Source organism: Falco biarmicus, chromosome 9, assembly GCF_023638135.1.
Source record: "Falco biarmicus isolate bFalBia1 chromosome 9, bFalBia1.pri, whole genome shotgun sequence".
Classification (NCBI taxonomy): domain Eukaryota; kingdom Metazoa; phylum Chordata; class Aves; order Falconiformes; family Falconidae; genus Falco; species Falco biarmicus.
This window is the reverse complement of record NC_079296.1, coordinates 40527600-40550738: the sequence shown is the minus strand read 5'-3', so window position 1 is coordinate 40550738 and position 23139 is coordinate 40527600. Positions and strand designations below refer to the sequence as shown.

The 23139-nt window shown below is 37.5% G+C and overlaps 1 protein-coding gene across 1 annotated transcript in view; it reads right to left on the bottom strand.

The window, feature by feature from the left end:
* Positions 1-23139, bottom strand: part of ANK3 (ankyrin 3) — a 374228-nt gene that overhangs the window by 309904 nt on the left and 41185 nt on the right. Inside the window, exon 2 of the mRNA XM_056352830.1 lies at positions 18551-18589. Within this exon, the coding sequence (XP_056208805.1) occupies positions 18551-18589 (39 nt within the window). The remainder of the gene's footprint in view (positions 1-18550; positions 18590-23139) is intronic.

The following is a 23139-nucleotide window of genomic DNA, read 5'->3' as shown; positions in this document are numbered from 1 at the left end:
ATAATTCTCCATGTCAGCCTGGTAAGGTTAATATTTTGAGGAACTGTACTTCATAAGGTGCAGAGTTTCAACAAACACTATCACGAGATTATTGATAAAATTTACCTTGAATCTTCCCTTAAGTCATTGGCATACAATAAAATTTATACTTACAAAGCAGTATTTTTGTGCAGAACACACACAAGTAATAATACACAAAACCAGAAATTTATTTTTCACAGGCAGTTTGTTTTTAATGGCTGTCTCAGAGAAAGAAAAAACACCAGCCATTCCCAAATTCACGTTTTTTATAGATGTTAAGTTATAAACTAAAGTGCTCTCTGCTGGTTAACAGTGGGTAAAACAACACTTAAACACTCAAAATACCATCCTATCTTAATGCGCATGCAAAGCAAACCTCCCTTCTTTGAGGCTATTTTTGTGTGCATCCCTCTGGACAATGCACTGTTTTCTGAAATAAGTCCAAACAGGTGGAGTTCAAGTACAATTCAAGCGTGTCTTCTAAAAACAAATTAAGGCCTGAATACTTTAAACTGACTAGCTAGAAGAAAGGCTCTGTAATTTGTGGCATACTTAGCTAATCATATGCATATAAAGTCATTTTTTTAAATGAAAGGGTCATAAGGAACAGTCAGGCTTTTTCAGGAGTAAAAATGAAAAAAATGCCTCTTCCCAGAGCAATGTGTTAGCAATCAAGAAGCTGACACATTCCAACCATTCGCTGAGCTCAGGTATGAAGGCAGAAGAATATCACAGGTTCCCACTGAACCTCAGTTATTAAGCTGTGTACCTCTGAGTCCAGCCCATGAGATGGAAACTGTGCCTATTTGGTTTTAGGACTCATGTCCTATTCCTAACTCACAGACCACTTAATTATTCTGAACCATCAATACCTTCAGCAGCTACCTACTTCAGAACCCCTCTAATTTTTCCTGTTTTCTCTATCATTTTCACAAAAATGAGTAATCTCCCAAGCACTGGTATATTTAGAACACGAAGGAAAAATCCAGATAAGGAATAGAAGAATTTTATAGTCACAAGATGCTCTGAGAGGTAGGAAAAGCTCTCACACTCCTCTCCCCCCATATTGCTCAGCTAACCATAGCAACCCTGCTGAAAAGAAATGTAATGAATCTTCCATCATTTGAAGCAGTCATTCATGTGTCAACATTTAGACCCTTTTATGAGGGTTTGGTTTGTTTTTTTTTTTTATTATTTCCTCCTTACCTCAAAAGATTTGTCAAGTTCTTTTACTCCAGGTAAAGCCACTATGACAGAAGGAGAAGATAAGTATTAGATATAAGAATACCTAACAGAAATATACAAGAGATTTCTTAGGAAAGGTTTTTAGAAAAACCAGATTCTTCAAGTCATGCCTTTCAACTTTAATCTTCTGCAGAGTCCATATATTACTTTTAATAGTAAAACTACTATGAAGCGACTGTTCACATACATCCATCTCTAAATTATACTGAAGAAATTATTCAGATTAACCTTCTTCCATCCCTAGGCTTTTAGCGTATTCAGTGTAACTCTGTGTATTTAAATGCCTAAGGTAACTGAACTGGAAGGAGCAAAGTCAAACAAGACTACCTGAAAAAATTAAGATTTTCAAATATCCATGAAAAGTCTCTTATACATGTTAAAGCACTGCCATGAGCACAAGACCCAAATGAAAAAAACCAACCAACTATGATTTTTTGAAAAAGAACAGAAATCAAGGAAGATTTAAACTTTTATAAGTGAGCTCCAAGTTTAAAAAAGCAAACAAGATTAAGGCAATGCAATACCAATGCAGAATTACCTTAAATATGCAAATGAAGCATTGGCATTCAGAAAGAATCTATGCTTAAACATACTGCTACACCGCTATGATCAAGGCAGCACTTCAATAAATTACAAATCTGCTATTTAGACAGTCCTTGCTAACAGGACCATTTTCTTTTTTATAATGTTCAGAAGAGTTACTTCTTTGTGGAAGTAGACATGTATATTTTGGGTCTGTTTTGATAAGCTACAGCAAAGGAACAACATGCAGAAGAGAAAAACCAAAATTAATACTACTGTACTTTAAAATCTTTATATTATCAACAAGAACACACACACTGCTCCCTGTAACTTACTGCTTAATTACATAGGGTCTAGAAATGAACTTTCACAACCTCGTTGATACATATCAGTTCTAGGACAGTTCTATTTTTAAATCAAAATAACTCGCATAAGAGGACAAGAGGATAGGCCAAGTTCTGTCTATCAGTACAGTTCTATTTATAAAGTAGAGTGACTTGCATGCAAGAAGCAAGGGGTACGCAACTTGTTATTGGTAACCTGTTTTGTAACTGTGTGCAATGGGTTTTAAAAAGAACAGCTATGACAGTTACTTGCTTTACCAAAACAACATCCAAATCCAAATAGCCAAGCATTTCCAAAGTCTACTAAAGAACTAAGAATGTGGAGAAAGCAGGGCAGATGAAAACACAGCTTGCTCTCTATATGTGCAGAAATCCACAAGTTTAATTTAACAAGAGCTTGTGGCGTTCAATGTTTACTTTAAGACCACTTTGCAGATGGACCGCTAGTACTTCCTCTTGCCCCTCAAGAAATATTCTATGCTATGATAAGCCAAAATTCAAGGTTAAATCAAGTATTACCTAGACAGGAATAGAATTTGTGCTGAGAGGGTGGATGGCAAATTAACTCTCATCCTCTTTCTGTAACAAAATTAAAACCAAAAGTCATAACCTTTTTATGTACAACTTTTTTTTTTTTCTTTCAAATATGAAAGGAAGCATTTTGTGAAAACATTAAAAGAAAAAAGTTTTGAGGTCAGTCTCAATTGCTTTTCAAATCCCATAATTGGAGCAAAATAACAGTTTAAAGAATGATGATTCAAATACTACCATTACTGACTTGATTAACTTCTAATAGGCTTCCAACACATCTGATTTACCAGTCTGCTCTTGTTTGCAAAGGTGCACATGCATAAAGTCCATTATCCCATGTCAACATAAAACCAACTCAAAACCAGTTTATCTTCAGGCTAATATTATGAGAACAGAGTAGTGGTTACCATTTAGTAACCATGCCTGGTTACTGACAGCTCACTCTAGACTCAACTACCAGCCTGAAGATTTTTTTGGCCTAAAATCACATGCTATAAGCAAGCATTGCCCCACTTGATCTCCCCTTCTCCTTTTAAATGGAAGCGTATCATCAATTCAGACCTGGAACAATATTCCAGGGTAGAAGCAGAAGTCAACTAAACCCATAAGAAAGAAAAGTTTTCTGATCAAACTCTCAGTAAAGAGCTACACGTTCTCCTGTGCCATCAGGAAAGAATTTACTACAACTTTATCAGGAGGAAAAGTATGTACGTACATTGAAAAAAAGATCTATTCTGATCTCAGAAAGGCTAACTGAAAATAAAGTAGAAGCAAAAACAAAGTAACCCAGGTTTTAACTCAGGTTAATAAACTGAAATTAATTTTTGTGTTGAAGTACAGGGCTGAACATGAGATGATTATGTGAATCAAAACCAAGCTGTCTTGTCTTCACAATTACTTTAACATCTGTTAGCTAACTGAATTTAGGAGCCTCGAGGACAAACATATCCCTTGAGGTTGGAACTGAAGGGAGTCTGGGAGTGAAGCCCAGAGTGGCTGGGAAGTTACTCAGAGAAAGAGAAAGCTAAGAAATTAAATTCCTTCCCTTGGTCCCTTAAAGGGGTAAACTAGAATCACAGAATCATTTAGGTTGGAAAAGACTTTTGAGATCATCCAGTCTAACTGTTAGCCCAGGACTGCCAAGCCTACGCCTAAAACATGTCCCTAAGCACCGCATCTACATGTTTTTCAAAACACTTGCAAGGGACAGTGATTCCGCTACCTCCCTGAGTTAGCTTGCCTGGAGACATCCCTCAGTAACTGAAGTTTGTAAGAATTCCAATTCATTAACAAGTGGATACCAAACCAAAAATTAGGTAGGGAGCAAAGAGGCATACCACAAAAGTCCTACAAAATTCGTTAGCTGATGCAAAATTAATTCTCTGCCAACTGTGCTTGGAAATAGTTACATGAAAAGAACATACTTTATATCCAAGCTCTGTAAATCCCTGCTTACCTGCTGAGACACTTCATGATATATTCTGGTTTTGATTCCACTCCTTTCATATTATTCCACAATACTTTTTTTTTTTTTTAACCCCTGTTATTTTATAGGGGCTCTTTTAGGTTTAAACTAGAAAAACAGACCATTTTACTACATTAAGATGGCAAGTTTTACACTAAGCATGCATATTGCTGTCCATAAAAACATGTAGAAGGATGGGAGTGACAGCAGCCCATTTGGGGCAAACTTCCACAGGACCAGAGTGTGGGGCAAAGAAGCCCCACCCTAGAAAGCAATTTTTCAGACTATGTATTTCAAGGTGCCTTTACATCAGGAACCGTGACAGGATTCAGAAGTTTGCGTGCCTGCACAAGGCTTTCCAGCATGCATTGCCTTCCCACCTTTACGTTTAGGGTACAAGGGGACACCAGCCAGGCAAGGGGCTGCCTCTCCCCAGGCTGTGTAGCAGCACCATGGCCGAGGGCAGGTATCTGTCACCTTGCCATGGTGCTTCCCCCACAGTAAGCCATCAGGCCAGCTGGTCAGGTCCCATGTCGTTACAGGGGTTTGCCAGTTTGGTGATCAGACAACAGTGCCCAACAACAGCACATCTCTGTGGCTGCTGTATATTAAACCCAGCCTAACACCAACCCCATTAAGACAAGTATGTGGGACAGCGGAAGGTAAGAGACAGGTGAAGCAATTCTATACATAGGTGCACATACAGCCTTTTTATTCCCCAGAATGATTATTTTGACAGTCACAAAAAAAAAAAAAAAAAAAGACAGGAGCTTCACAAGCCAGGAAAATGGTATAAGCCTTCATGCCAGATTATTCACACAACCCTACAAATTCACTGAACTAGTATGTGCTGAACAACCCAAATTTAGCTTTGATTCTAAGGCCTCAGGCTGAAAGGTTGGGGTTTTTTTAAGCCAGACACTCATCTGAATGTTACTGGTGGTATCACAGCAGCAGCAGTGAGAAAAGCCGTTTTTAAACACAGGGAAAAAAGCTGTGTCGGAGCAGCTCTGCTTTGGGACCACATTTGGAGCACAACAACAGAGTAAGAGTATCTAGCAGCTTTTCTCCCTAATTAGGGAGAAAAATGTGCTTCATGATATTTTGGTTAGGTGACAATTTCTTAATTTCTTACCTTTCATTTTAAACTATATCATATGTACCCACTATAAACACCAATTTAAAACTGCAAGAAAAGCATTAAGTCATAGCCCTAACTGAAAAATGTGTAACATTCAAACTTACAAGTTTCCACTGAGGAATATAAACACAAAAATTACTTCTAGTGTCATGACTATTGTGCCCAACAGTGCCTTAAGTGTGTACAGTAGCTGACGTTCAAGTTTTTAACAGTCGTCTGCCCAAGTGCCTATTAAAGAAGAAAATCCCAGAATTTGATACCCAGATGAGATCTAGTCTATACCGTTACTGTAACATTATCTGTATGAATCTGTTTATATTTGCATACAGACAGCTATCCAACAATATGATCCCGAGATTAATCAGTTTATATAGGCTATCAAATTAGAATTTCTACCCTCCAGAGGGGAAATTTTCCTTTAGATTTTTCAGTTCTTTTGCAATTCTGACAAAAATACCACGAAGAAAAAAATATTTGGGGGTGGAAGGAAAAAGAGAGGGGTTGTTCCCACTCCTCTCATACAACATCTTTCTACTGCCATGTTTTAGGCAAGAAAAAGTGTTGAAAAATTAAGCTGTTTTCCTTTATAAGCAAATGATTGGTTTGGGTTTGGTTGTTGTCTTTTTTTTTTTTAAATCTCCAACAAGGAAAGCAGTAATTCTTTTGCCCAGCCACAATACATATAAAAATAGGTGAAATGTTGGCCATAATTATTTCATAGAGCACCAAACAGGCCATATCTTATTTACATTCAAGGCTGTATGCTGACCATTATTAGATTTCTCTCATTAGAAGATACATGGATGGGAAAAAAATTACCAATGATAGAAAGGCAAGAGAGACTAGATCAGAGCATGGTAAGAGGTCTAACAGGAAAACACATTAAATGGATCATTTGGAAATACAGAGGCACACTCTGTGCTCTCTATCACTGTGCCCATAATCTGAAGGGTCCCAGGGACTTTCAGCATCTAGTAACAACAAATTTTTTGCTTTGGTATGATTTTTTTTCTTTTAATCTCATGTAAGTTATAGAAGTGATTTGGTGTTTCATCTCTTCCCAACATGAAAATATGTACTGTATGCACTAGAAACATTTTTCTTTACAAAAACCAGCAATTTAAGAACATTCTCAGAATCATTTTAAGCTGCCCTAGGTCAGCACCTATCAGTTAAAAATGTTCACTTCTACTTGCAATTATGAAAGCAATTTAGATACAGCTCAAAAGGAACAACTTTCATCTATAAAGCTCTGTCAGATATTTGCTTCAACAGAACTGAATCAAAATTAAGAATTTCTTTCTACAGTCTGTTGATCTACACCACCATAATAATGTAGAGCTTTATGCCAAAAACACATTGTGAAGCTTTAAAACAAACACTACCTGTAAAGTCAGTTTTCCTATGTCTATAGAACTTCCAAGGCTCTTTTCAAACCCGAACTACACAAAAGATTCAGATTCTATATTAAAGTGTACAAATAAAAAAAAAACAAACACCCCTCACAGACAACCACCAGCTAAAATTGCCTTTCCTTTAAGGTCAAGCTAAGAAAAAAGCCCATATAAGAAAAAAGCTAAGAAAAAAAATCATCAGTAAAGTACTGGGGGGAACAGGGACGGACACGACCATGACTGTATTCTTGTCCACTTTCTGTAATCACAAATTTAACCTGTCATACAGAATATGTATTTTCAAATTTATTTAAGGGCCAGTTTGAGTTTCTGGGTTGTGATTAAATTAGAGTAGCTTTAAAAGAAAGAGAGATTTTCAACTTCTCATATAATGAACAGAAAAAGCTTCGTAATTAAGTAATTATTTCATGACGTCTCATAATTGATGCTATGGTAACTGGAAACAATGCTTGGCATTAAACATAAAACACAACCAGATACAGTGGAAGGTATTAAAAAGTATCAAACTTCCAGCTCCATTCAAGTTTCAGGCTCCAAAACTGCTCCTTTCCATTTAGTGTAAAGTCAATATTATCTTTATTGACATCAGTGAGGAAAAACAAACAAAAGGAAGAAAATGTGTCCCAGAAAGTGAACTAAATTCTAGAAATCCACAAGATCATCATTATCTACAGAAATTACACTTACAAATATACAATATTCTCCTTCAATGTAACACAGATTTTTCTCCTACTTTATATTCACGACCCTGACATTTGTAAGTAGGTTTATTTTACTGCTATACCAGATTGAAACAAACTGTTTTGGAGGGAGGCTTTTTCATTCTTACTACCCAACTGTATTGTATTAGTTGGCAAGAAATTAATTTTCCTCAACTCATGACTTTTTTGCCCACGATGGTAATTGGTAAGTGATCTCCTTATCTTTATCTTGATCCACAAACTTTCATCTTAGTTTTTCCCCCTGTCCTATTGAGGAGAGAGTGGCTGTGTGGGCATCTGGCTGCTAGCAAAGGTGAAGCCACTGCACGAGAGAACACCAACCACTGCAGTCTAGAGTCACTGCACAAACCTCCCGATAAAAAACAGTTACCTAAGCTGCAATATTATCCTCTTTAGAGGTGCACATGAGGAAGGAAGGATGGACATTCATTTAAACCTTCTGATGACAACTGCAGAATTTTTAATTTAGGAAATCCTAAGGAAGCACAATAGAAAAAACACCCTTTGTATTTAGAAAGATCTAAAAATTGACAGGAGAAAAAGTCAGTTAAATATGGTTATCACCAAAGTGCTCTCTTTATCCCAAGTATATTTTCCTATTCCTCTCAGCTGGCAGGTGAGTGGGGGAAATAAACCACCATTTAAATAGCTAAAATGTAAGATGCACTTTGTCATTATGGTATATCAGTCTTACAAATGCAAAGCAATACCTAATGTGCACTTAAGGCTTAGAGTTCCATATCTGCAATTTTTATGATGGTGCATGCTTAGGTGACCATAAGCAGCAGAAAAGGAGAATAACTTTGTCTTTCTGGACTCATGAACCAGGCTGCATAGAACACAACAGAACAATTTGTAATGATTCACATCTTGTAAATTTTGCATCTATGACATGAGTTACACAACTGAAAGGGACACTGAATATGATAGCTTTGCCAGGCTATTGGAAAGGAGAAATTTACCTCTGCTGTACATTTAATGTATAGCCCACCAGAAATGTTCACTTCCAAGTGTTTCAATAACTTGCTAAATACAGAGTTGAAGAGTTGTTCAGGAATAGAAACAATGCAGTATGAGGCTGCAGAAGTAGGTCCCTGGGGGAAAATGGGTTCTGTTAAATCTCCTTTCATATTATCCACACAAAACAAATAACCTCTGTTGCTGCTGAACAGCTCTTTGTAATTGTTTGGGCTATATTTCCTTTCAGATTAATCTATAAGTTTACAAACATGAAAAATATAGTAATTCTAATATAGAGGAAGAATTAAAAAAATATATAAATGAGCGTTACAGGGTTCAAAGAACCTTGTAGATGATGCCAGAGAATTAAAAAAAGAAAGCATGATCCCTGAATCAAGAAGACCAGTAGTTACAATTCAGATGTCTCCAAGAGAATAGGATGAGGAGGATAAAGTTTATTTAGCTAGCACCCTTCACAATACTGTATTATTTAAGTGGCAGCGATCAAAACTGACATCAAGTAATATTGATGCATTACTGGTTTGCACGTACAGAAACCTCACTGCTGGGATTCCAGAGTCTCTGCAGACTCTGAAAAGGTTCCAGCACTCCTTTTAGAAAATACCTGAAAGGGTAGAGTGTCCTAGCCAAAACCGAAGACAGGAAGAGGTCATTAGACCACTTCTTACAATCCCATTGCCAACTCACTGTCCTATTAAGGGGTAATTACCTCCAGTATCAAAAGGTTTTCAGGGTTAAAGAAAACAACTATTTCTGCTGGGAAAGCCAGGTAACTACACACTTCGTAGATACAGAAAAGCTTCTGCCTATCAAGGCACAAAGATATTAAAGGAAACCCCTTCTGGTCAGGAGTTTCCACTTAAAAGCACTTTTTATTTTCTTGAATGCCAATACACTGTTACAATCTTACTCAACTGAACATATTCTTTTCCCTAGCACTCCAAACTGTATTTTATTTTACTGTACAAAATGTTTGTTCAAATACTCTTCAGGACTCACCAATTATCCAAGCAATATGCACATGAAACTTGGGAATTTTCTGCAGTGCCAGTCCTGAACCAAACAAAAGCACGCTTCTAGGGAAACCTTTGCTGCATTTGGCACCATTGTCTACATTCTTCTAGCCTGTGTATTTCTTCATCACACATTTGTTTAACTGCACAGCATTTACAGCATTGTTACTCTCCTGTGAGGTGGCTTTTGATGCTTATAAGCACTGGTTAAACACACTTCAGCACCTTTTTTTGTTGCTGATTTCATTGGGAGTTCTTGTTTGTTTATCCAGACATTGTTCTTGAGCTTGTAGTTATTTCTTCTGTTTTCAGTCTTCCATTAGCAGTCACAACCACTGTACTGGTCTAAAAGTATCTGCTGGAAGAACACACACTTCTTCAAGATGCAGAAAAAAGAAACGTCAACAGAGGACAACAGGCATCATTTAAGCCCCTCAATGAGCTAGTGGAAGTCAAAGGTCTGCTAAAGCGTATGACAGAAAGATCACAACAGCCTCTAGCTCCCAGATAACACAAGGAAACTGACTGGAGAGGTAAGCAAGAAGCTGAAAGCCTCTTTCCTTCTCATTGTCTGAGGATCCTTAGCTTCCTTGTTCTCCAAGGGCTTTCCACCACCTTGTTTCTACGTGGAGAGCTGCTAACGTAAGTACCATTGCTCACACCCCCTTCGTCATATCAAATGGGATTCAAACATGGAATATTCTAAAAGATCTGCTCCTCTGGCATCCAAACAGCATTTTTCCATCACATTTAGTATCATTCTGCTGCATAGCAGGTAAAAGTCACAAGGGTGCTTAGAGCATGTGTGAGTACAACTTGCAACTTTCTAGTCAAAACTGTTAAAAACCTGTAATTCACAGGTGGAAGTGATCCATACAACATAAATAAAAACACTGACTTCTGTTTCAACACCACCAACATAGACTGAGTTTCCAGAATGAAAACAGAGGCTATTAATCTTTCAATCAATCTTTCCTTGTTAATTCAAATTGGGCACACCAATTTCCACTATTATAAATGGCTTTCTTCTCTAAGGATATTTTGCTTCACAAGTGAAAAACATGTTTGGTCAACTTCAGTTTCAGGTATAATTTCCCTAAACACACACTGCTTTTCTAAAACTGTAAATATGGGTGTCAAAAAAAATAGCATCAAGTTTTTCAAGCTCACAATAGGTGAATTATTATAGCCATGAAAGCATCTTAGAGTAAAAAAAGCTCTTTCCATGCATCAACAACTGTAGCTGCCACAGAGCATCAAAGGAGACATAGATACAATTTTTACTATAACAGTGATGAACTATTAAGTTCTTAAATTAATTTCCCTATTTTTCTTATTTATATTCATTATTTAATTGAATTATCATTAATCTGAAAATTCTCAAGAGAAGCAAGCCCTCAGTAGTAGCTTTGATCTCACCAAAAATTAGACGTGTCAAATGAAAATTTCAGCAAGAGGTTTGGTTTAAATGTATGTTCCTATTCTAAGCAGGAGAATCAACAGCAAGAGAGCACTGGAAGTTTGGACTTTGACCTTAAGATAATCTTTTTTAGTATTACTTTTCACTTAGCTCACTAGTTAAGCCCTCAAGATAACTCCAACAGATCATTACCAGAAAGAAAAATAAACCCACTTTCTTGATATTTTGCTGGGCCGCATGAACTAGCATTCCTGCTCAAAGGATCCTTCCAGCTCAGCGGTCACGCCCTCTGGCTTTTTCTCAGGACAAATCCTTACACATTATCCACGTGCCATTTCCACACTATTTATACTGCAGCACTTACAGCACCTTCTTGCTGCAAGGAGGACCACAGGAGTCTTCAACAATAATGGCAGTACTCCTTCTGATAACAGGAGGCATTAGCAGGAACAACTTTCCATATGCTGCATTAATAGGGTTCACATTTCACCGTCTGCATGTGCCCTTCTTCAGAGCTAATTTCTGCTCCTATTTATAGACTTTTGATAGCCAGAAAAGCAGTTTAACTTTCATTACCATAACATGCAAGTCCAAATGACCATTAGGTAGAAACGTTATACTTAAGAAGCCCATTTTGGAAGTTTTAATGGCTGATCAAGTGAGCTGATTAGCCCCATCTCATTATTAAACTTCAGGGCATGTAATAAATGCTTCATAGAGACATCTCTATTATTAACATGTGTTTAGGGAAAAGTCTGAAGTACTACGAACACTTTAAGCACTGAAATAGCTCCAATTAACATAAAAATTCAGTTTTTAAGCTGCAATTAGCTAGCAAACACTGTTTCAAGTTGTCAATATTTTTCATGACTGAAAGGACAGCATTGTTCACTTCCTGTAACAGCTTTTCAGCTGATTGATTATTTCTATCAGGCTGAACACAGACAAAGGAATTACTTGAAGTACAATCCCATCTTTCACTTTATTACACTTACCCAGTTATACTATATGCATAAGGAGTAAGAGTTGGCATACCTCATTTTTCTACTGTTACACAGTAAGCATTCTATTCTTTGCAAAAGCAATTTAAAAGTAACTTTATCACCTTTTCCTTTTGCTCTTCCTCCAGCTCACTCCTTCCTCTATTTTCCCTTTGAATTAGTGTTATTTGCCATTCTCTCTTCCAGCACTTCACCTGCCTCTTCCCAATTTGCATGTGCAATGTTTCGTCTCCCAGCACAGCCACTGAAACCTCATACTGGCCAGGAATTTTGACACGAACCACTCCATTTTCATCTGTCTCTTCCACATGCTTTCCATATACACATCAGCTCCCTCCATGTGCCACCTTGGTCACACATCTGACTTTGCCTTTGCATGCACACCAGCCCCTGGGATCAGTGCTTATGGCAGTTCTGTAGCGTTCATCCATCGTACCATGGAACACTCATGATTTTGTCTCGACTTCTCCCCATTATCCATTTTTCAGCTTTTCATATTCAGAAATTCAGAAATGCCGCTCCTGTACAGGGAGCCCCTCTGTCTCTGGCATTCCTGCTTCCAGCCAGTTCCCTCCTTGGTCATAAATTACCATGGCTGAGCAGCTACAGTTTGCATTTCCCCTTCACAGGCACCAATGCTTTCGATTCATCCTCTACTAAACCCCTCTGGGCCATTCTCCTTCGGTTTCTCATACTCTTCAGATTACTAGCAATCTTACTCCGTCACCTTTATCTCAAGGGACAGAAAGAAGGGATGAAATCCTTTCACAATTCTGACCTGGCTGAAAAATTTGCAATGAACATTACACCTCCCATCTCAACAGCTTCTTCTCTCTGCTTTGGCAGAAGACTACCCTGCCTCCTGCTCCAAGGAAGTCTGGCAGTTCTGCTACTGGCAGGATGTTTGAAAATAGGGTAGTTTCTATATACAAGAAGCACAAAGCCATCAGCATTTCTTAAGCAGACTGCTTCAAAGTGACTAGCACCCCAAAAACTTCAGGCATACTTCACTAGTTTCCTTCACTCCATCTTTTGGGTAATGTCTTGATGTTGCTAAAGAGAAGGGTTGCTTGCGTGCAGGAGTTTTCTTTGTCTTCAGCTGATTGTTTCTGTGAGCAGCTAATGCTTGAAGTGAGGTTTCATTTATTGCCCCGCCTCAACAGGTGCTGTCCAGATACAACAAAGCGATCGTATAATGGGAGTTTGGAGATAAGCCCAGAAGCCTTGCCATCTTCTGCAGAGGCATCATTTTGGCCTGCTACTTTGGAAGCCAGGAAAATATAATATTGGAACCTAAACCTCCTTCTCAGCACATTGCATATAAAATTACTGCATTAAGAAATAAAAACTTTTCTTGTAATTAGAGGAGAAAAATTCAAAACTGATTTGTTTGAAAGAAAGGCAGAAAACATTTACAACTAAACCCAAAACTCTTTGTTAATGTTTTTTTTTTTTTTGTTTTCTACTGAGAAAAAAATATATTCTTACAGGAATACATAAAGTATAACAACCCATAGAAACCAGTTAACCTAAAAAAAGTTAATAAGTAAAAAACCCCAAAACACATAAGTGACTGATATCAGGAGGACTTAAATAGGTAGAATTTTAGTGACTGCCAGTGTTATTGATAACCACTACTACCATTTCTGTGGTACTTAATTATCAAGAGGCTTTGTAACTTTTGTTTCTATTTGCTATTTTCTTGTCTGTTTGCATGGAGTAAGACAAAAGAGAACCAACTACAACTTGAAAGAACGACCTGTCTTCCTAAGAACCATTATTGTGATTTATGCATTTATGAAAATGTTCTAAAAGGAAAAGCATACTGTAGATTCTGAGCTAAAGCAATATTCAACTGCCAAAAATAGTTGTACTAGCTGACTGGCTTGTACTCCAGAAGAAGAAAAAAAGCTTACTTCCCCCCACCATGGTTATGAGTTTTCACATTTACGCAGCAGACAAAGCTTAAATAGGAAGTCCCAATTATGCTATGTTTTTTTAAAAAAGAACACATTCTTCTTCTCTACCACCTAGCATACCGCATCTAAATTACTTCACCTGTCCTAATACTCACACATCTGATTTACACATAATTTTGTAAAACATTTATGTAAATTTTCCTTTTTACATCAAATGAGGCTCAAATGCTTAAATCAAAATCTTTCACGTTGCTTCTACTATCTAGCAGTCAGTACACCTTTGTCTTCTGACTGCAGTGCTCTGTGTATAACTTTACACTTTATAAAATGAAGGCTTATTTTGCAACTGAAAGTCTTGGTTGTAGCTTTTAAGTATAGAAACATGTGAGCACCCTGTCTTAAAAATAACCTCCCAGGATCTCTGATAAGCGTAAGCACAAAAAGGGTAGAAAACAAGACAGAGTTCATTTGACACTCATCCATTTGCTATGCAGTAGCATCATTTTTATCTTCATAGAGGAGCTCAGAAGACTTCTGATGTGTATCTTGACGCACATCAAGGGTAAACATGAACACAGCTAAAAAGTCAATATGAAGTGCACACTACTAAGAGCAGTTTAACATATCAGCTGAAGAATCAAACCTGACACACAGATTTTTATGGGTTTTTTCCCCTCTAGTTGACAATAAAAGCTAATTCTCATTGGAGATGAGATTTTGGAGGAGGGACCAACTGTTTCCCAGGCACAGATCCTAGCTGTAAGACACGATAAGATAAAAACAATAGAGCCGACTATGACATTTTCAAAATCAACATATTGTCCTGAAAATAATTTTGTTTGGGGATTATTTATTATTTTGTGCCACAAATTCCTGCACAGATTGATCAACAGTATCCTCAATTACTCCAACATCATCTGAGAGGTACACAGTTAAAAAAAAAGTTTGCACTGCCCAAATTTCAGGATCTGGCATTGCATATACCGGGATCAAACAGCATATAACAAATGCAGTTAACAGTACTTAATTGTTCAATATTATCTCTGTAAGGACCATTTATCCTCCAGCAACTTTGTACCTACGATGTGCATTACTGCCCAAGTGTTGTGCCATTGTTTTCCAACTGAGAGACTCTCAGCCTCAGAGTTTGGGGATTCTTTTCCAGTCCTTACTTATGGCTGTTTCTATTAACTCAATTTAGCTTTAAACAAACAGCCTTACAGATGCCAACTCCAATTTCCAAGCCTTTATATCAAAGTCCTGACCAGACAGATAACTGGCACAAAAGACTGAAGTGGTGAACTAGATTTCTAAAATGCTGCCATCTGATTCTCATCCCACACAAATATGTAATTTAAGTAATGAAAAAAGCTTTCATCTCAAACATCAGCTTCTTCAAAGCTCCTGAAATAAGTAGAATGTTGGTATTTGGATTGAGTCACAATAAGTTAAAGCTATAAGAAATAACCTTCTGAACAACAATAAAAAGAACATCCTTAATGTCAAGCAGAAAAGAAAGCAATTACCTTTTCAGACAAGGACTATCAGTTTAAAAACAAAGAAATAACGTGGTTTTAGCTCTTTTCACGATTTCTTGTATTCCTCATATTTTTAAGCTTCATCATTTATAGCGGGTATATATTCCATTTTCCTTTGACAAAAAAAATAAAATTAGTTTGTTGGTGTAAGCTGTTGTTGGTGAAATTTAAAGGAAAATGTATTTGCCTCAGCTATTAAGATGTACAATAACTCACACTCTGGTGTAATTTCATCTAGGTATGCATTACACTAAGCCTTTAAGGGAACAAAAATAGGAACTGCCCATTACGACAGAGCTCAGGATGCACCAAAAACACACTGGCCTCATGCATGGCAACAGAGTGTGGAGTAGAAAAGTTAAAGGAAAATGGTCATCATTCACCAGTATAGCTTGGCAATTCCTATTACAAGTAGTTACTAGTTAGTTGTTGCCATTGTTCAATGCTAAGAGGGGATAAGCAGAAAGGGTAAGATAACTGCCTGCTAAGCAGGAACGTTTCCTGCCATTTCCCGGAAAATCCTGCTGTTCCTTCCTTCTCCCCCTCACCATGGGCAATGCAGGGTTCAGTTTCAGGTTGCACAACACGACAGGGAAACAGCAGTGCAACTTCAATACATAGCTTTGAACCTGCTGAAGTGTTAACAGCTAAATTCAGTTTCCTTAATTCAAACACTTTGTTCTATAGGATCAGGCAATTGGACAACTGGCCTTGGCAATAAGAATAAGACTTTCCTCTTTCTTACCTCCTTTCTTGTGGGCAATGGATTACCAGAGCACTCAAAGGGTCTTTCAGGCCCAAGAAGATTAAAAACAATAGCCATGCTTCTTCTGTTAAACATGTTAAGCTCAGCAGAGGGCATCTGAGAATGTCCAGATTTGAACATGGAAAAGGGATTATGGACAAGTAGTCTACCTTTAGCCATTTACTTCCATACCATCTTATTGTTCCCCAGTCCAGTGTAGATTTTCTGCCTTGAATTTATTACACTTTTAAAGTTCTAAAATATTTAGAAGTGTCTTAAGTGTAAAGTTTAAAACTTTAAAGTGCTGCCAAGGGACTTTTGTACCAGTTCACATCCTCAGTCACTGGTCACAATGTAAATGTGAGAGCTTAGTTCAGCCACCTGGATGATTTAGAAGTATGATTAAAACTGGGGGTTTTCTACCAAGATCACGCCGGTTTCAGGACCCGTTTCTGTCCTTCTTAACCGAATCACAGTAGCTTTGAAGGCTTGCAACAGCAAACTTTGGGGCACTTCTAAACCTTGGTATTTGTCCATGTTTTGGCTGGAATAGAGTTAATTTTCTTCCTAGTGCTGGTACAGTGCTGTGTTTTGGATTTAGTACGAGAATAATGTTGATAACACACTGTTGTTTTGTTTTAGTTGTCACTAAGTAATGCTTACTCTAAATCAAGGACTTTTCAGCTTCCCATGCTCTGTCAATGAGGAGGTGCACCAGAAGCCAGGAGGGAGCAGAGCCAGGACAGCTGACCTGAACTAGCCAGAGGGATATTCCATACCATGGAACATCATGGTCAGTATAGAAACTGGGGGGAGCTGGCTGGGAGCCACCGATCACTGCTCAGGGACAGGCTGGGCATAGGTCAGCAGGCAGTGAGCAATTGTATTGTGCATCACTTGTCTGTCTTGGGTTTATTCCTCCCTCTCTTTTTCCATTATTATTACTACTACTATTATTTATTATTATATTTTACTTTATTTCAATTATTAAACTGTTCTTACCTCAGCTCACAGGTTTTACTTTTTTCCAGTTCTCCTCCCCATCCCAACAATAGGGTTAGTGGCTCAGTGAGCAGCTCAATGGTACTTAGTTGCTGGCTGGGATTAAACCATGGGAGTATTTAAAACACAAACCAAAAGACTAGCATGGAAAAATTGAGTGAGACTTGTCCATTTAACCTTTTTGCATTGTTAGATACTTTAAATATGTCACAAGGTCCAGAAAATCTAAAACTGAGATGGGAGACAGTTCTGAAAAACACTTTTATTGAAAAAAAAGAGAAATATATGATAAGCAAACAATAAAAAGGCATTTGTTCTTTTAAGCAACTCTTTATATCCAAAAAAGTTGAACTTCCAGACCTTAGGGAAATAAAGACAAAACTGAGATGTGCAGGCAGTGTAACCATTTGATTAGATGATACCACAGGTCTTTAAATGCCTGGCTCCAGCATCCCCAGTGCTTACGTTTGCTTCAATAGAAGCTAGTAACAACCAGGAGGAACAAATTCCATCCAGTTGCAGGACAAAGCCAGAGAAGCTTAACTCAAAGTAAATTATTCTCTGTGCAACATCTTGTTTTGTAATTTGCCAATGACTACATTTCAGATAAACGTTACGCAGATAAGAGGAAAAAAAACAGATGAGGAAAAGAAAATGAAAGTAGCAGCAAACACATTCCTGTCCAAAACTTCCTGGAATCTGGTTATTTTGTTCACCTTGTTCTAACCTGACATAAGAGATAAAGGTGTACACCAGAGCATTACTGGACTAAACCCAAAGCAATTAGGAGGAAGCTGTATACAGATTTGTAACATTGAAGACTACAATTTTCTTGTGCAGGTTTCAGGTGGTATTTCAGAGGGAAAGGAGATGACAATTCATATGCCAGCATCATACACTGCTAATACAAGCACACGAATACAGCATATCTTAATTTCTTATTGAGGTGATAAATATTTGAACATTTAGCTGATAAGGGCATAGCTGAACACTAAGGTCTGCATATCTGGTATTTTCTAACAAAGGACATTGAAAGATACTGCTTTCAAAAGTGGACACAGCTTGAATGTCTGACAGAAGATTTTTATTTGTCAACAATAAGCAAATTCTGTAGCACGTGGTCTTCAGTCAGGAAGTTCTTGTCACATCAAAGATGTATAAGCTAGCTATCTTAAACGATAACACCTTTCATATGATTTCATAGGAAGAGTTATTTTTTATTTGCTCACATAAACAAAGCAACATCTATGATGTTGAACACTAAAGCCACACATAATGGCACCCCAGATGCTTACAGAGACAGGAGAGGCTCCAGAGCAGCAAAAACAAAAAAATGTAAGACTGTAGATACACATTCCCAACAAGTGCTCAAAAACATCAGACAGTCCCAAAGATTTTTATGGTATATCATTCTGGTTTTTTCCAGTGGTAAGCTCAGTATTATTGCAGTATGTTGAGGACAAAACCAAAAGCACTGGCATGTAAACCCAGGGAATGAACAGCAGTGGGATTTTTAAGGTTTTACCTTTCTAGGGCTTCCTTGAAGACAGAATTTCTGGTACACCTGAAAATAAAAGAAATTAAATTGAAAAGAATTAAAACTGGTAGGCAAAACAATCTCCACAGTAGTATAAAAAACAATGTTTATAATGAAAAGATAACATTAGTAAGAGCAATCCAAAGACCATTGTCACTTTGTAGCAAAGATTCTGGGAATACACACACTACACCTTACAGAAAATACAATGTGGAGCGTCAGAAGTAAGAGGTCACGTTACACATTACAGTTGACTGATGTCAACACATGTGTTTCACATCCCACAATTGACTGATGTCACATTAAGTGTTTCACATCCCGTAGAATGACAATTCTCACTACCTCATGAGGATATTAAACATACCAGTTGTTTTCAACCCAGGCTCTTACATAAAATAAAAAAAATCTGTGTGTCCTAGAAATATGTTTGTAGTTTTTTCTACGTAGATCCATGTGTTGTCATAGGGCAAAAGATTACATCCCTCAAAGGAAAAAAAAGATTTAAACTAAAGGTTGTGAAGTATTGAGACAGTAGGCAGAAGGAAACAGCAAAGAAAAGCCTGCAAAGCACTAAATAGAGTATGACATCCCTCCAGTTCTGCCAGAACCTACAGACAGGCAAAGAAACTCCAAGATGAAGCCTATGGGGAGGAAATATAAAAACAGTAGAGCTATTACTCTTAATCTACTTGGAAAATAATGAGATCAGAGACAGATCATGTTCTTCAGCACACTTTAATTTTAAGAGTCTTGGTGGTTTTGCATTTGAGGTGCCACTCACACTGCTTGACCAAATACTTTTCAACAAGCAAAGTAGTCAAAGACGTGATTACATAAACAATGGCTGCTTGGCAGGGGTTGGGAAAGAGGCCAAGCAGATTTCATGGAGTTATGACAAGTCCACCAAATCTTTCTTGGATCTCTACACAGTTAGGACTATCCAACTGTTCAGTTCTTCAGGTGAAAAAGCAGGAAGTCAAACCTGCCAATGTAATGAAACACTGGCTTTTTATGGAAGTCCATCTGTCTCAACTCTCTGGCTCAAAATACAAGAAAAAGTAAGAATTAATGCCAACATTACTCCAGTAAAGAACATTGATCTACTAGCTCTTAAATCTATTTGAAATTTAAAGAGATGTATTTGATCAGCTCAGCTGTTTGCATGAAAAGCAAAGTGGTTTTGATTTCAGAAGTTGTTTGGTTATGGTTTTTTTATTTTTTGGTGGTTTGGGGATTTTGTTTTGTTGGGTTTTTTAAATAGCATTTATGTCTTCCCACAGAACAGTTGCTCACTTTGAGGTGCTTAATTTTCATAACCGTTACAAAACATTTAGTTGAACTTTAAGTTGCAGCCACATCTCTGCTTTCTCTGGGAATAAAACATACAGCACAAAATTTAGTTAGAATGCCTATATGCTTGTACTGTCACTGACTGCCCAGACTGAGAATCAACCAAGCAAAATCACCACCTTTATTATAGAAACAGTCCCACTGAAAGAGAACTGTTCATTTTCTACTGCCTAGAACTGCTCATTTTGTACTGTTCTTATTACAAAGTACTTAAAATCCCTTTGAGAAACTAAGCTCAGGAGATGCATAAACTTGCTTTTTTTTTTATCACAGGAGGAACGTAACAACTTTTTTTTAAGACAGTGGGAATCCAAAATGAATTGTTAACAGCATCCTTATAAAGCTCAGCTAATTCTCAGTATATCATATAAAAAACTAAGTAGTTCAGAGTATTTCCTTTCCCAAATAAGCATATTCTGTCCAATAACCCCAGTAATGAAAAAGAAAATATTTTCACATTCTAACTCTCAGGTTCTTATTCCCAGATTTAACTTGAATGCAAAACACTTCACTAATAATCAGTAAAAATATAAACAGCACATAGCACCGTTAAACTGTTCATTAAATTTTCTCACCATAAAGTCAAACCACGTTCCAGTTCAGTAATTGCCTATAACTCTAAACAAACAATAGGTTCTACCTCCGTAAATACTGTTCTAGTTCTAAATCATAAGTTATACAAAATATTACACAGACCACTCAACAATCCATCCTTAATGTACCTGAAGAGGTCTTTACAACCCCTAGTGAATAATTCATGTTCCTATTTTTCCATTGTCCTACAACAGAGAAGGAGCAACTTGAATTCAGTCATAGCTCTAACTTTGAGATCTGAATGCCACCAAAGAATGGTCAAAACCTCAAGAAGAAATTGCTTTACAAACCCAATCTACTTCCCAAATGAAAGAACTAAATAGTCCTAAACATATCTGAAATAACAAACCAGCATCTGAAGATGATTTGCCATATGCTAAACTGTCGCTCTCCCATACTGAGTGATGAATTAACATGCTAGTGTAGCTGGCTGCTTACTACAATACTGTTCATGTCACTCACATATGTTGCTTCTGCAGTTATTAAAGTTTTTTGTAAACTAAGGAGCACATCAGATTTGAGAACAAATTACAGACCAACTGAAAACACTAAATTCTCTACTGATATCCATGGAACTGGAAGAAACACTACAAAAGACTGGAAAGGTAATACCTTTGCAATCTGCATGATGGAAAGCATGAGAAAATTCAGGACAGCTAGACAATAGTCCAGTACTTGGTATTTTCTGTAGTCTGTGCAACTTTCTGTAATCTGTGTGTGATACCATAATGCCTATGGTATTGTAAAGAGAAAGTACAGAGGGAGGAGAAACTCACCCACAGCACTTATGGAATATATAACAACTAGCTAGTTAGCACAAACATCTCACTGATGTGAGAGCTGGAGCTTTTCTTCATACTTGGCATATAGGTAAAGGAATCCAGTAAAGAATTATGATAATGGCCTAGTAAAAGAAGATAACAAGAGGCTGCACAGTGAAATACATAAAGTAGTAAAATGCTTATAGTAGGCCTGTTTGTATCCCTAGACAAGATCCAGGTTACTGAAGACTTGTGGCTCAACAAAACCAAGCAAGTCAAAACTTGGAGCATTGGTATCAGAGCAACAAATTGTCACTGTGTGTCTGCAGCAGCCAAAAGGACAAGAATACCTCGGTACTTAGCTCTTCATCATGTTTCTTACACTCCACAGGAATGTCAGTTCTCCACATTCCCCAGAACTTGCATTACAAAAAAAGTGTTACTTTGACAATGACTCTTGAACTTCATAATCAAGGTTCCCCAGCACTATCACATTCAGACTTCTATAAAATCTTTTCTGACAAATCAGAAGTTGAGGGATTCAGGTGGTAGATTTGTGGTGAGGGGAGAAGAAGAATATATCTGTACTTTCCATAAAGACAGAAGTACTTGTAAGGTACAAGGAGCCCTCTGAATGACAGAATTTTTAATAGGCTGGACTCATCTTGCTCTTGATTCATTTTCTCATCCATTTACTTTCAGACTACATTGAAGTTTCTGTAAATGACAGTACAACACCACTCAGTTCTTTCCACAGCTCCTTGTGTGTCGTCTCATACACAGGCAGAGTTTGACAGAATACAGATGTACAGCATCCTGGCCTCTGCAGAAATACTTGGCAGCAGATAGTTAAGGAAAAGCATCACAGTACAAGTTTATACCCATGATTATTCTATTAAGTAGCGCTCTAATACACATATGTGCGTGTGTCTAAATGAAGTGTTTCTGGGTGCATACAGATGTACACACTGCTGGGGATGTTATTTGTGCAGTACTGATTTTAGATTGATACTTATGGCAGGGCACCTGTAAGTCTAGAATAAGAGACGTCGGTGAAGATGTTAGGCTACGTTTTCAGGTACTGTAACTAGCACTTCCGAGGAAAGAAATTTAATCACTTTCTAGCCTTAGAGAATTTGGCTCCAGGTCAGGTATCACAAACAAGGTCTACACTGACATTTGCTCCATGGTGAGAATGGATTAGAACTATCAGATGTTTCCTATTACCTGGAAAAGTCACTACAACTGTCATACATGCCAGCCACTACCAGTTAAACAGGAATATCAATGAAAAAAAGTTAACTGAAGATCTCGGGGACAAGTTTGGGGACTTACCATACTCCCATACACTCTTCAACAAAACCCGCCTTGGCAATACCTCAGGCAGTCAATACAAAAGACTGGTTATGCAACAAAATACCTTGGTCTATTGAGTTGCCAAAGAGAATCACAGGATACCAACAGCAGCAAAAAGGGCATTATTACAGGGCAGCCAAAGTGGTGACTAGTAAGTATAGTTAGTGATATACAGATAGAAACATTTTCACCAACATTAGAGGTCCACTCAGTCTCCCACAGAGAGGTAGAAACTTGCCTTCTGCACTCTCCAAGACAGAGCTAAAGTGTACGGACTCCACCCAATAGGTCTCATGAGCCAGAAGGAGAAAGAGAGTATAACACTAAGGGTAATTTTATAGTTTGAACAAAACACAGCAATACACATAGCCACACATATAAGCTTTGTCAGCCCAATATTCAAAGACCAATTTGATAACAGCCTTCTGAAGCTTCACCTTTTTAAGACACAGACAAGAAAAATATTCATCACTTTCAATAGCGATTCAAATTAAACAAATTATTTATCTGTGTTGT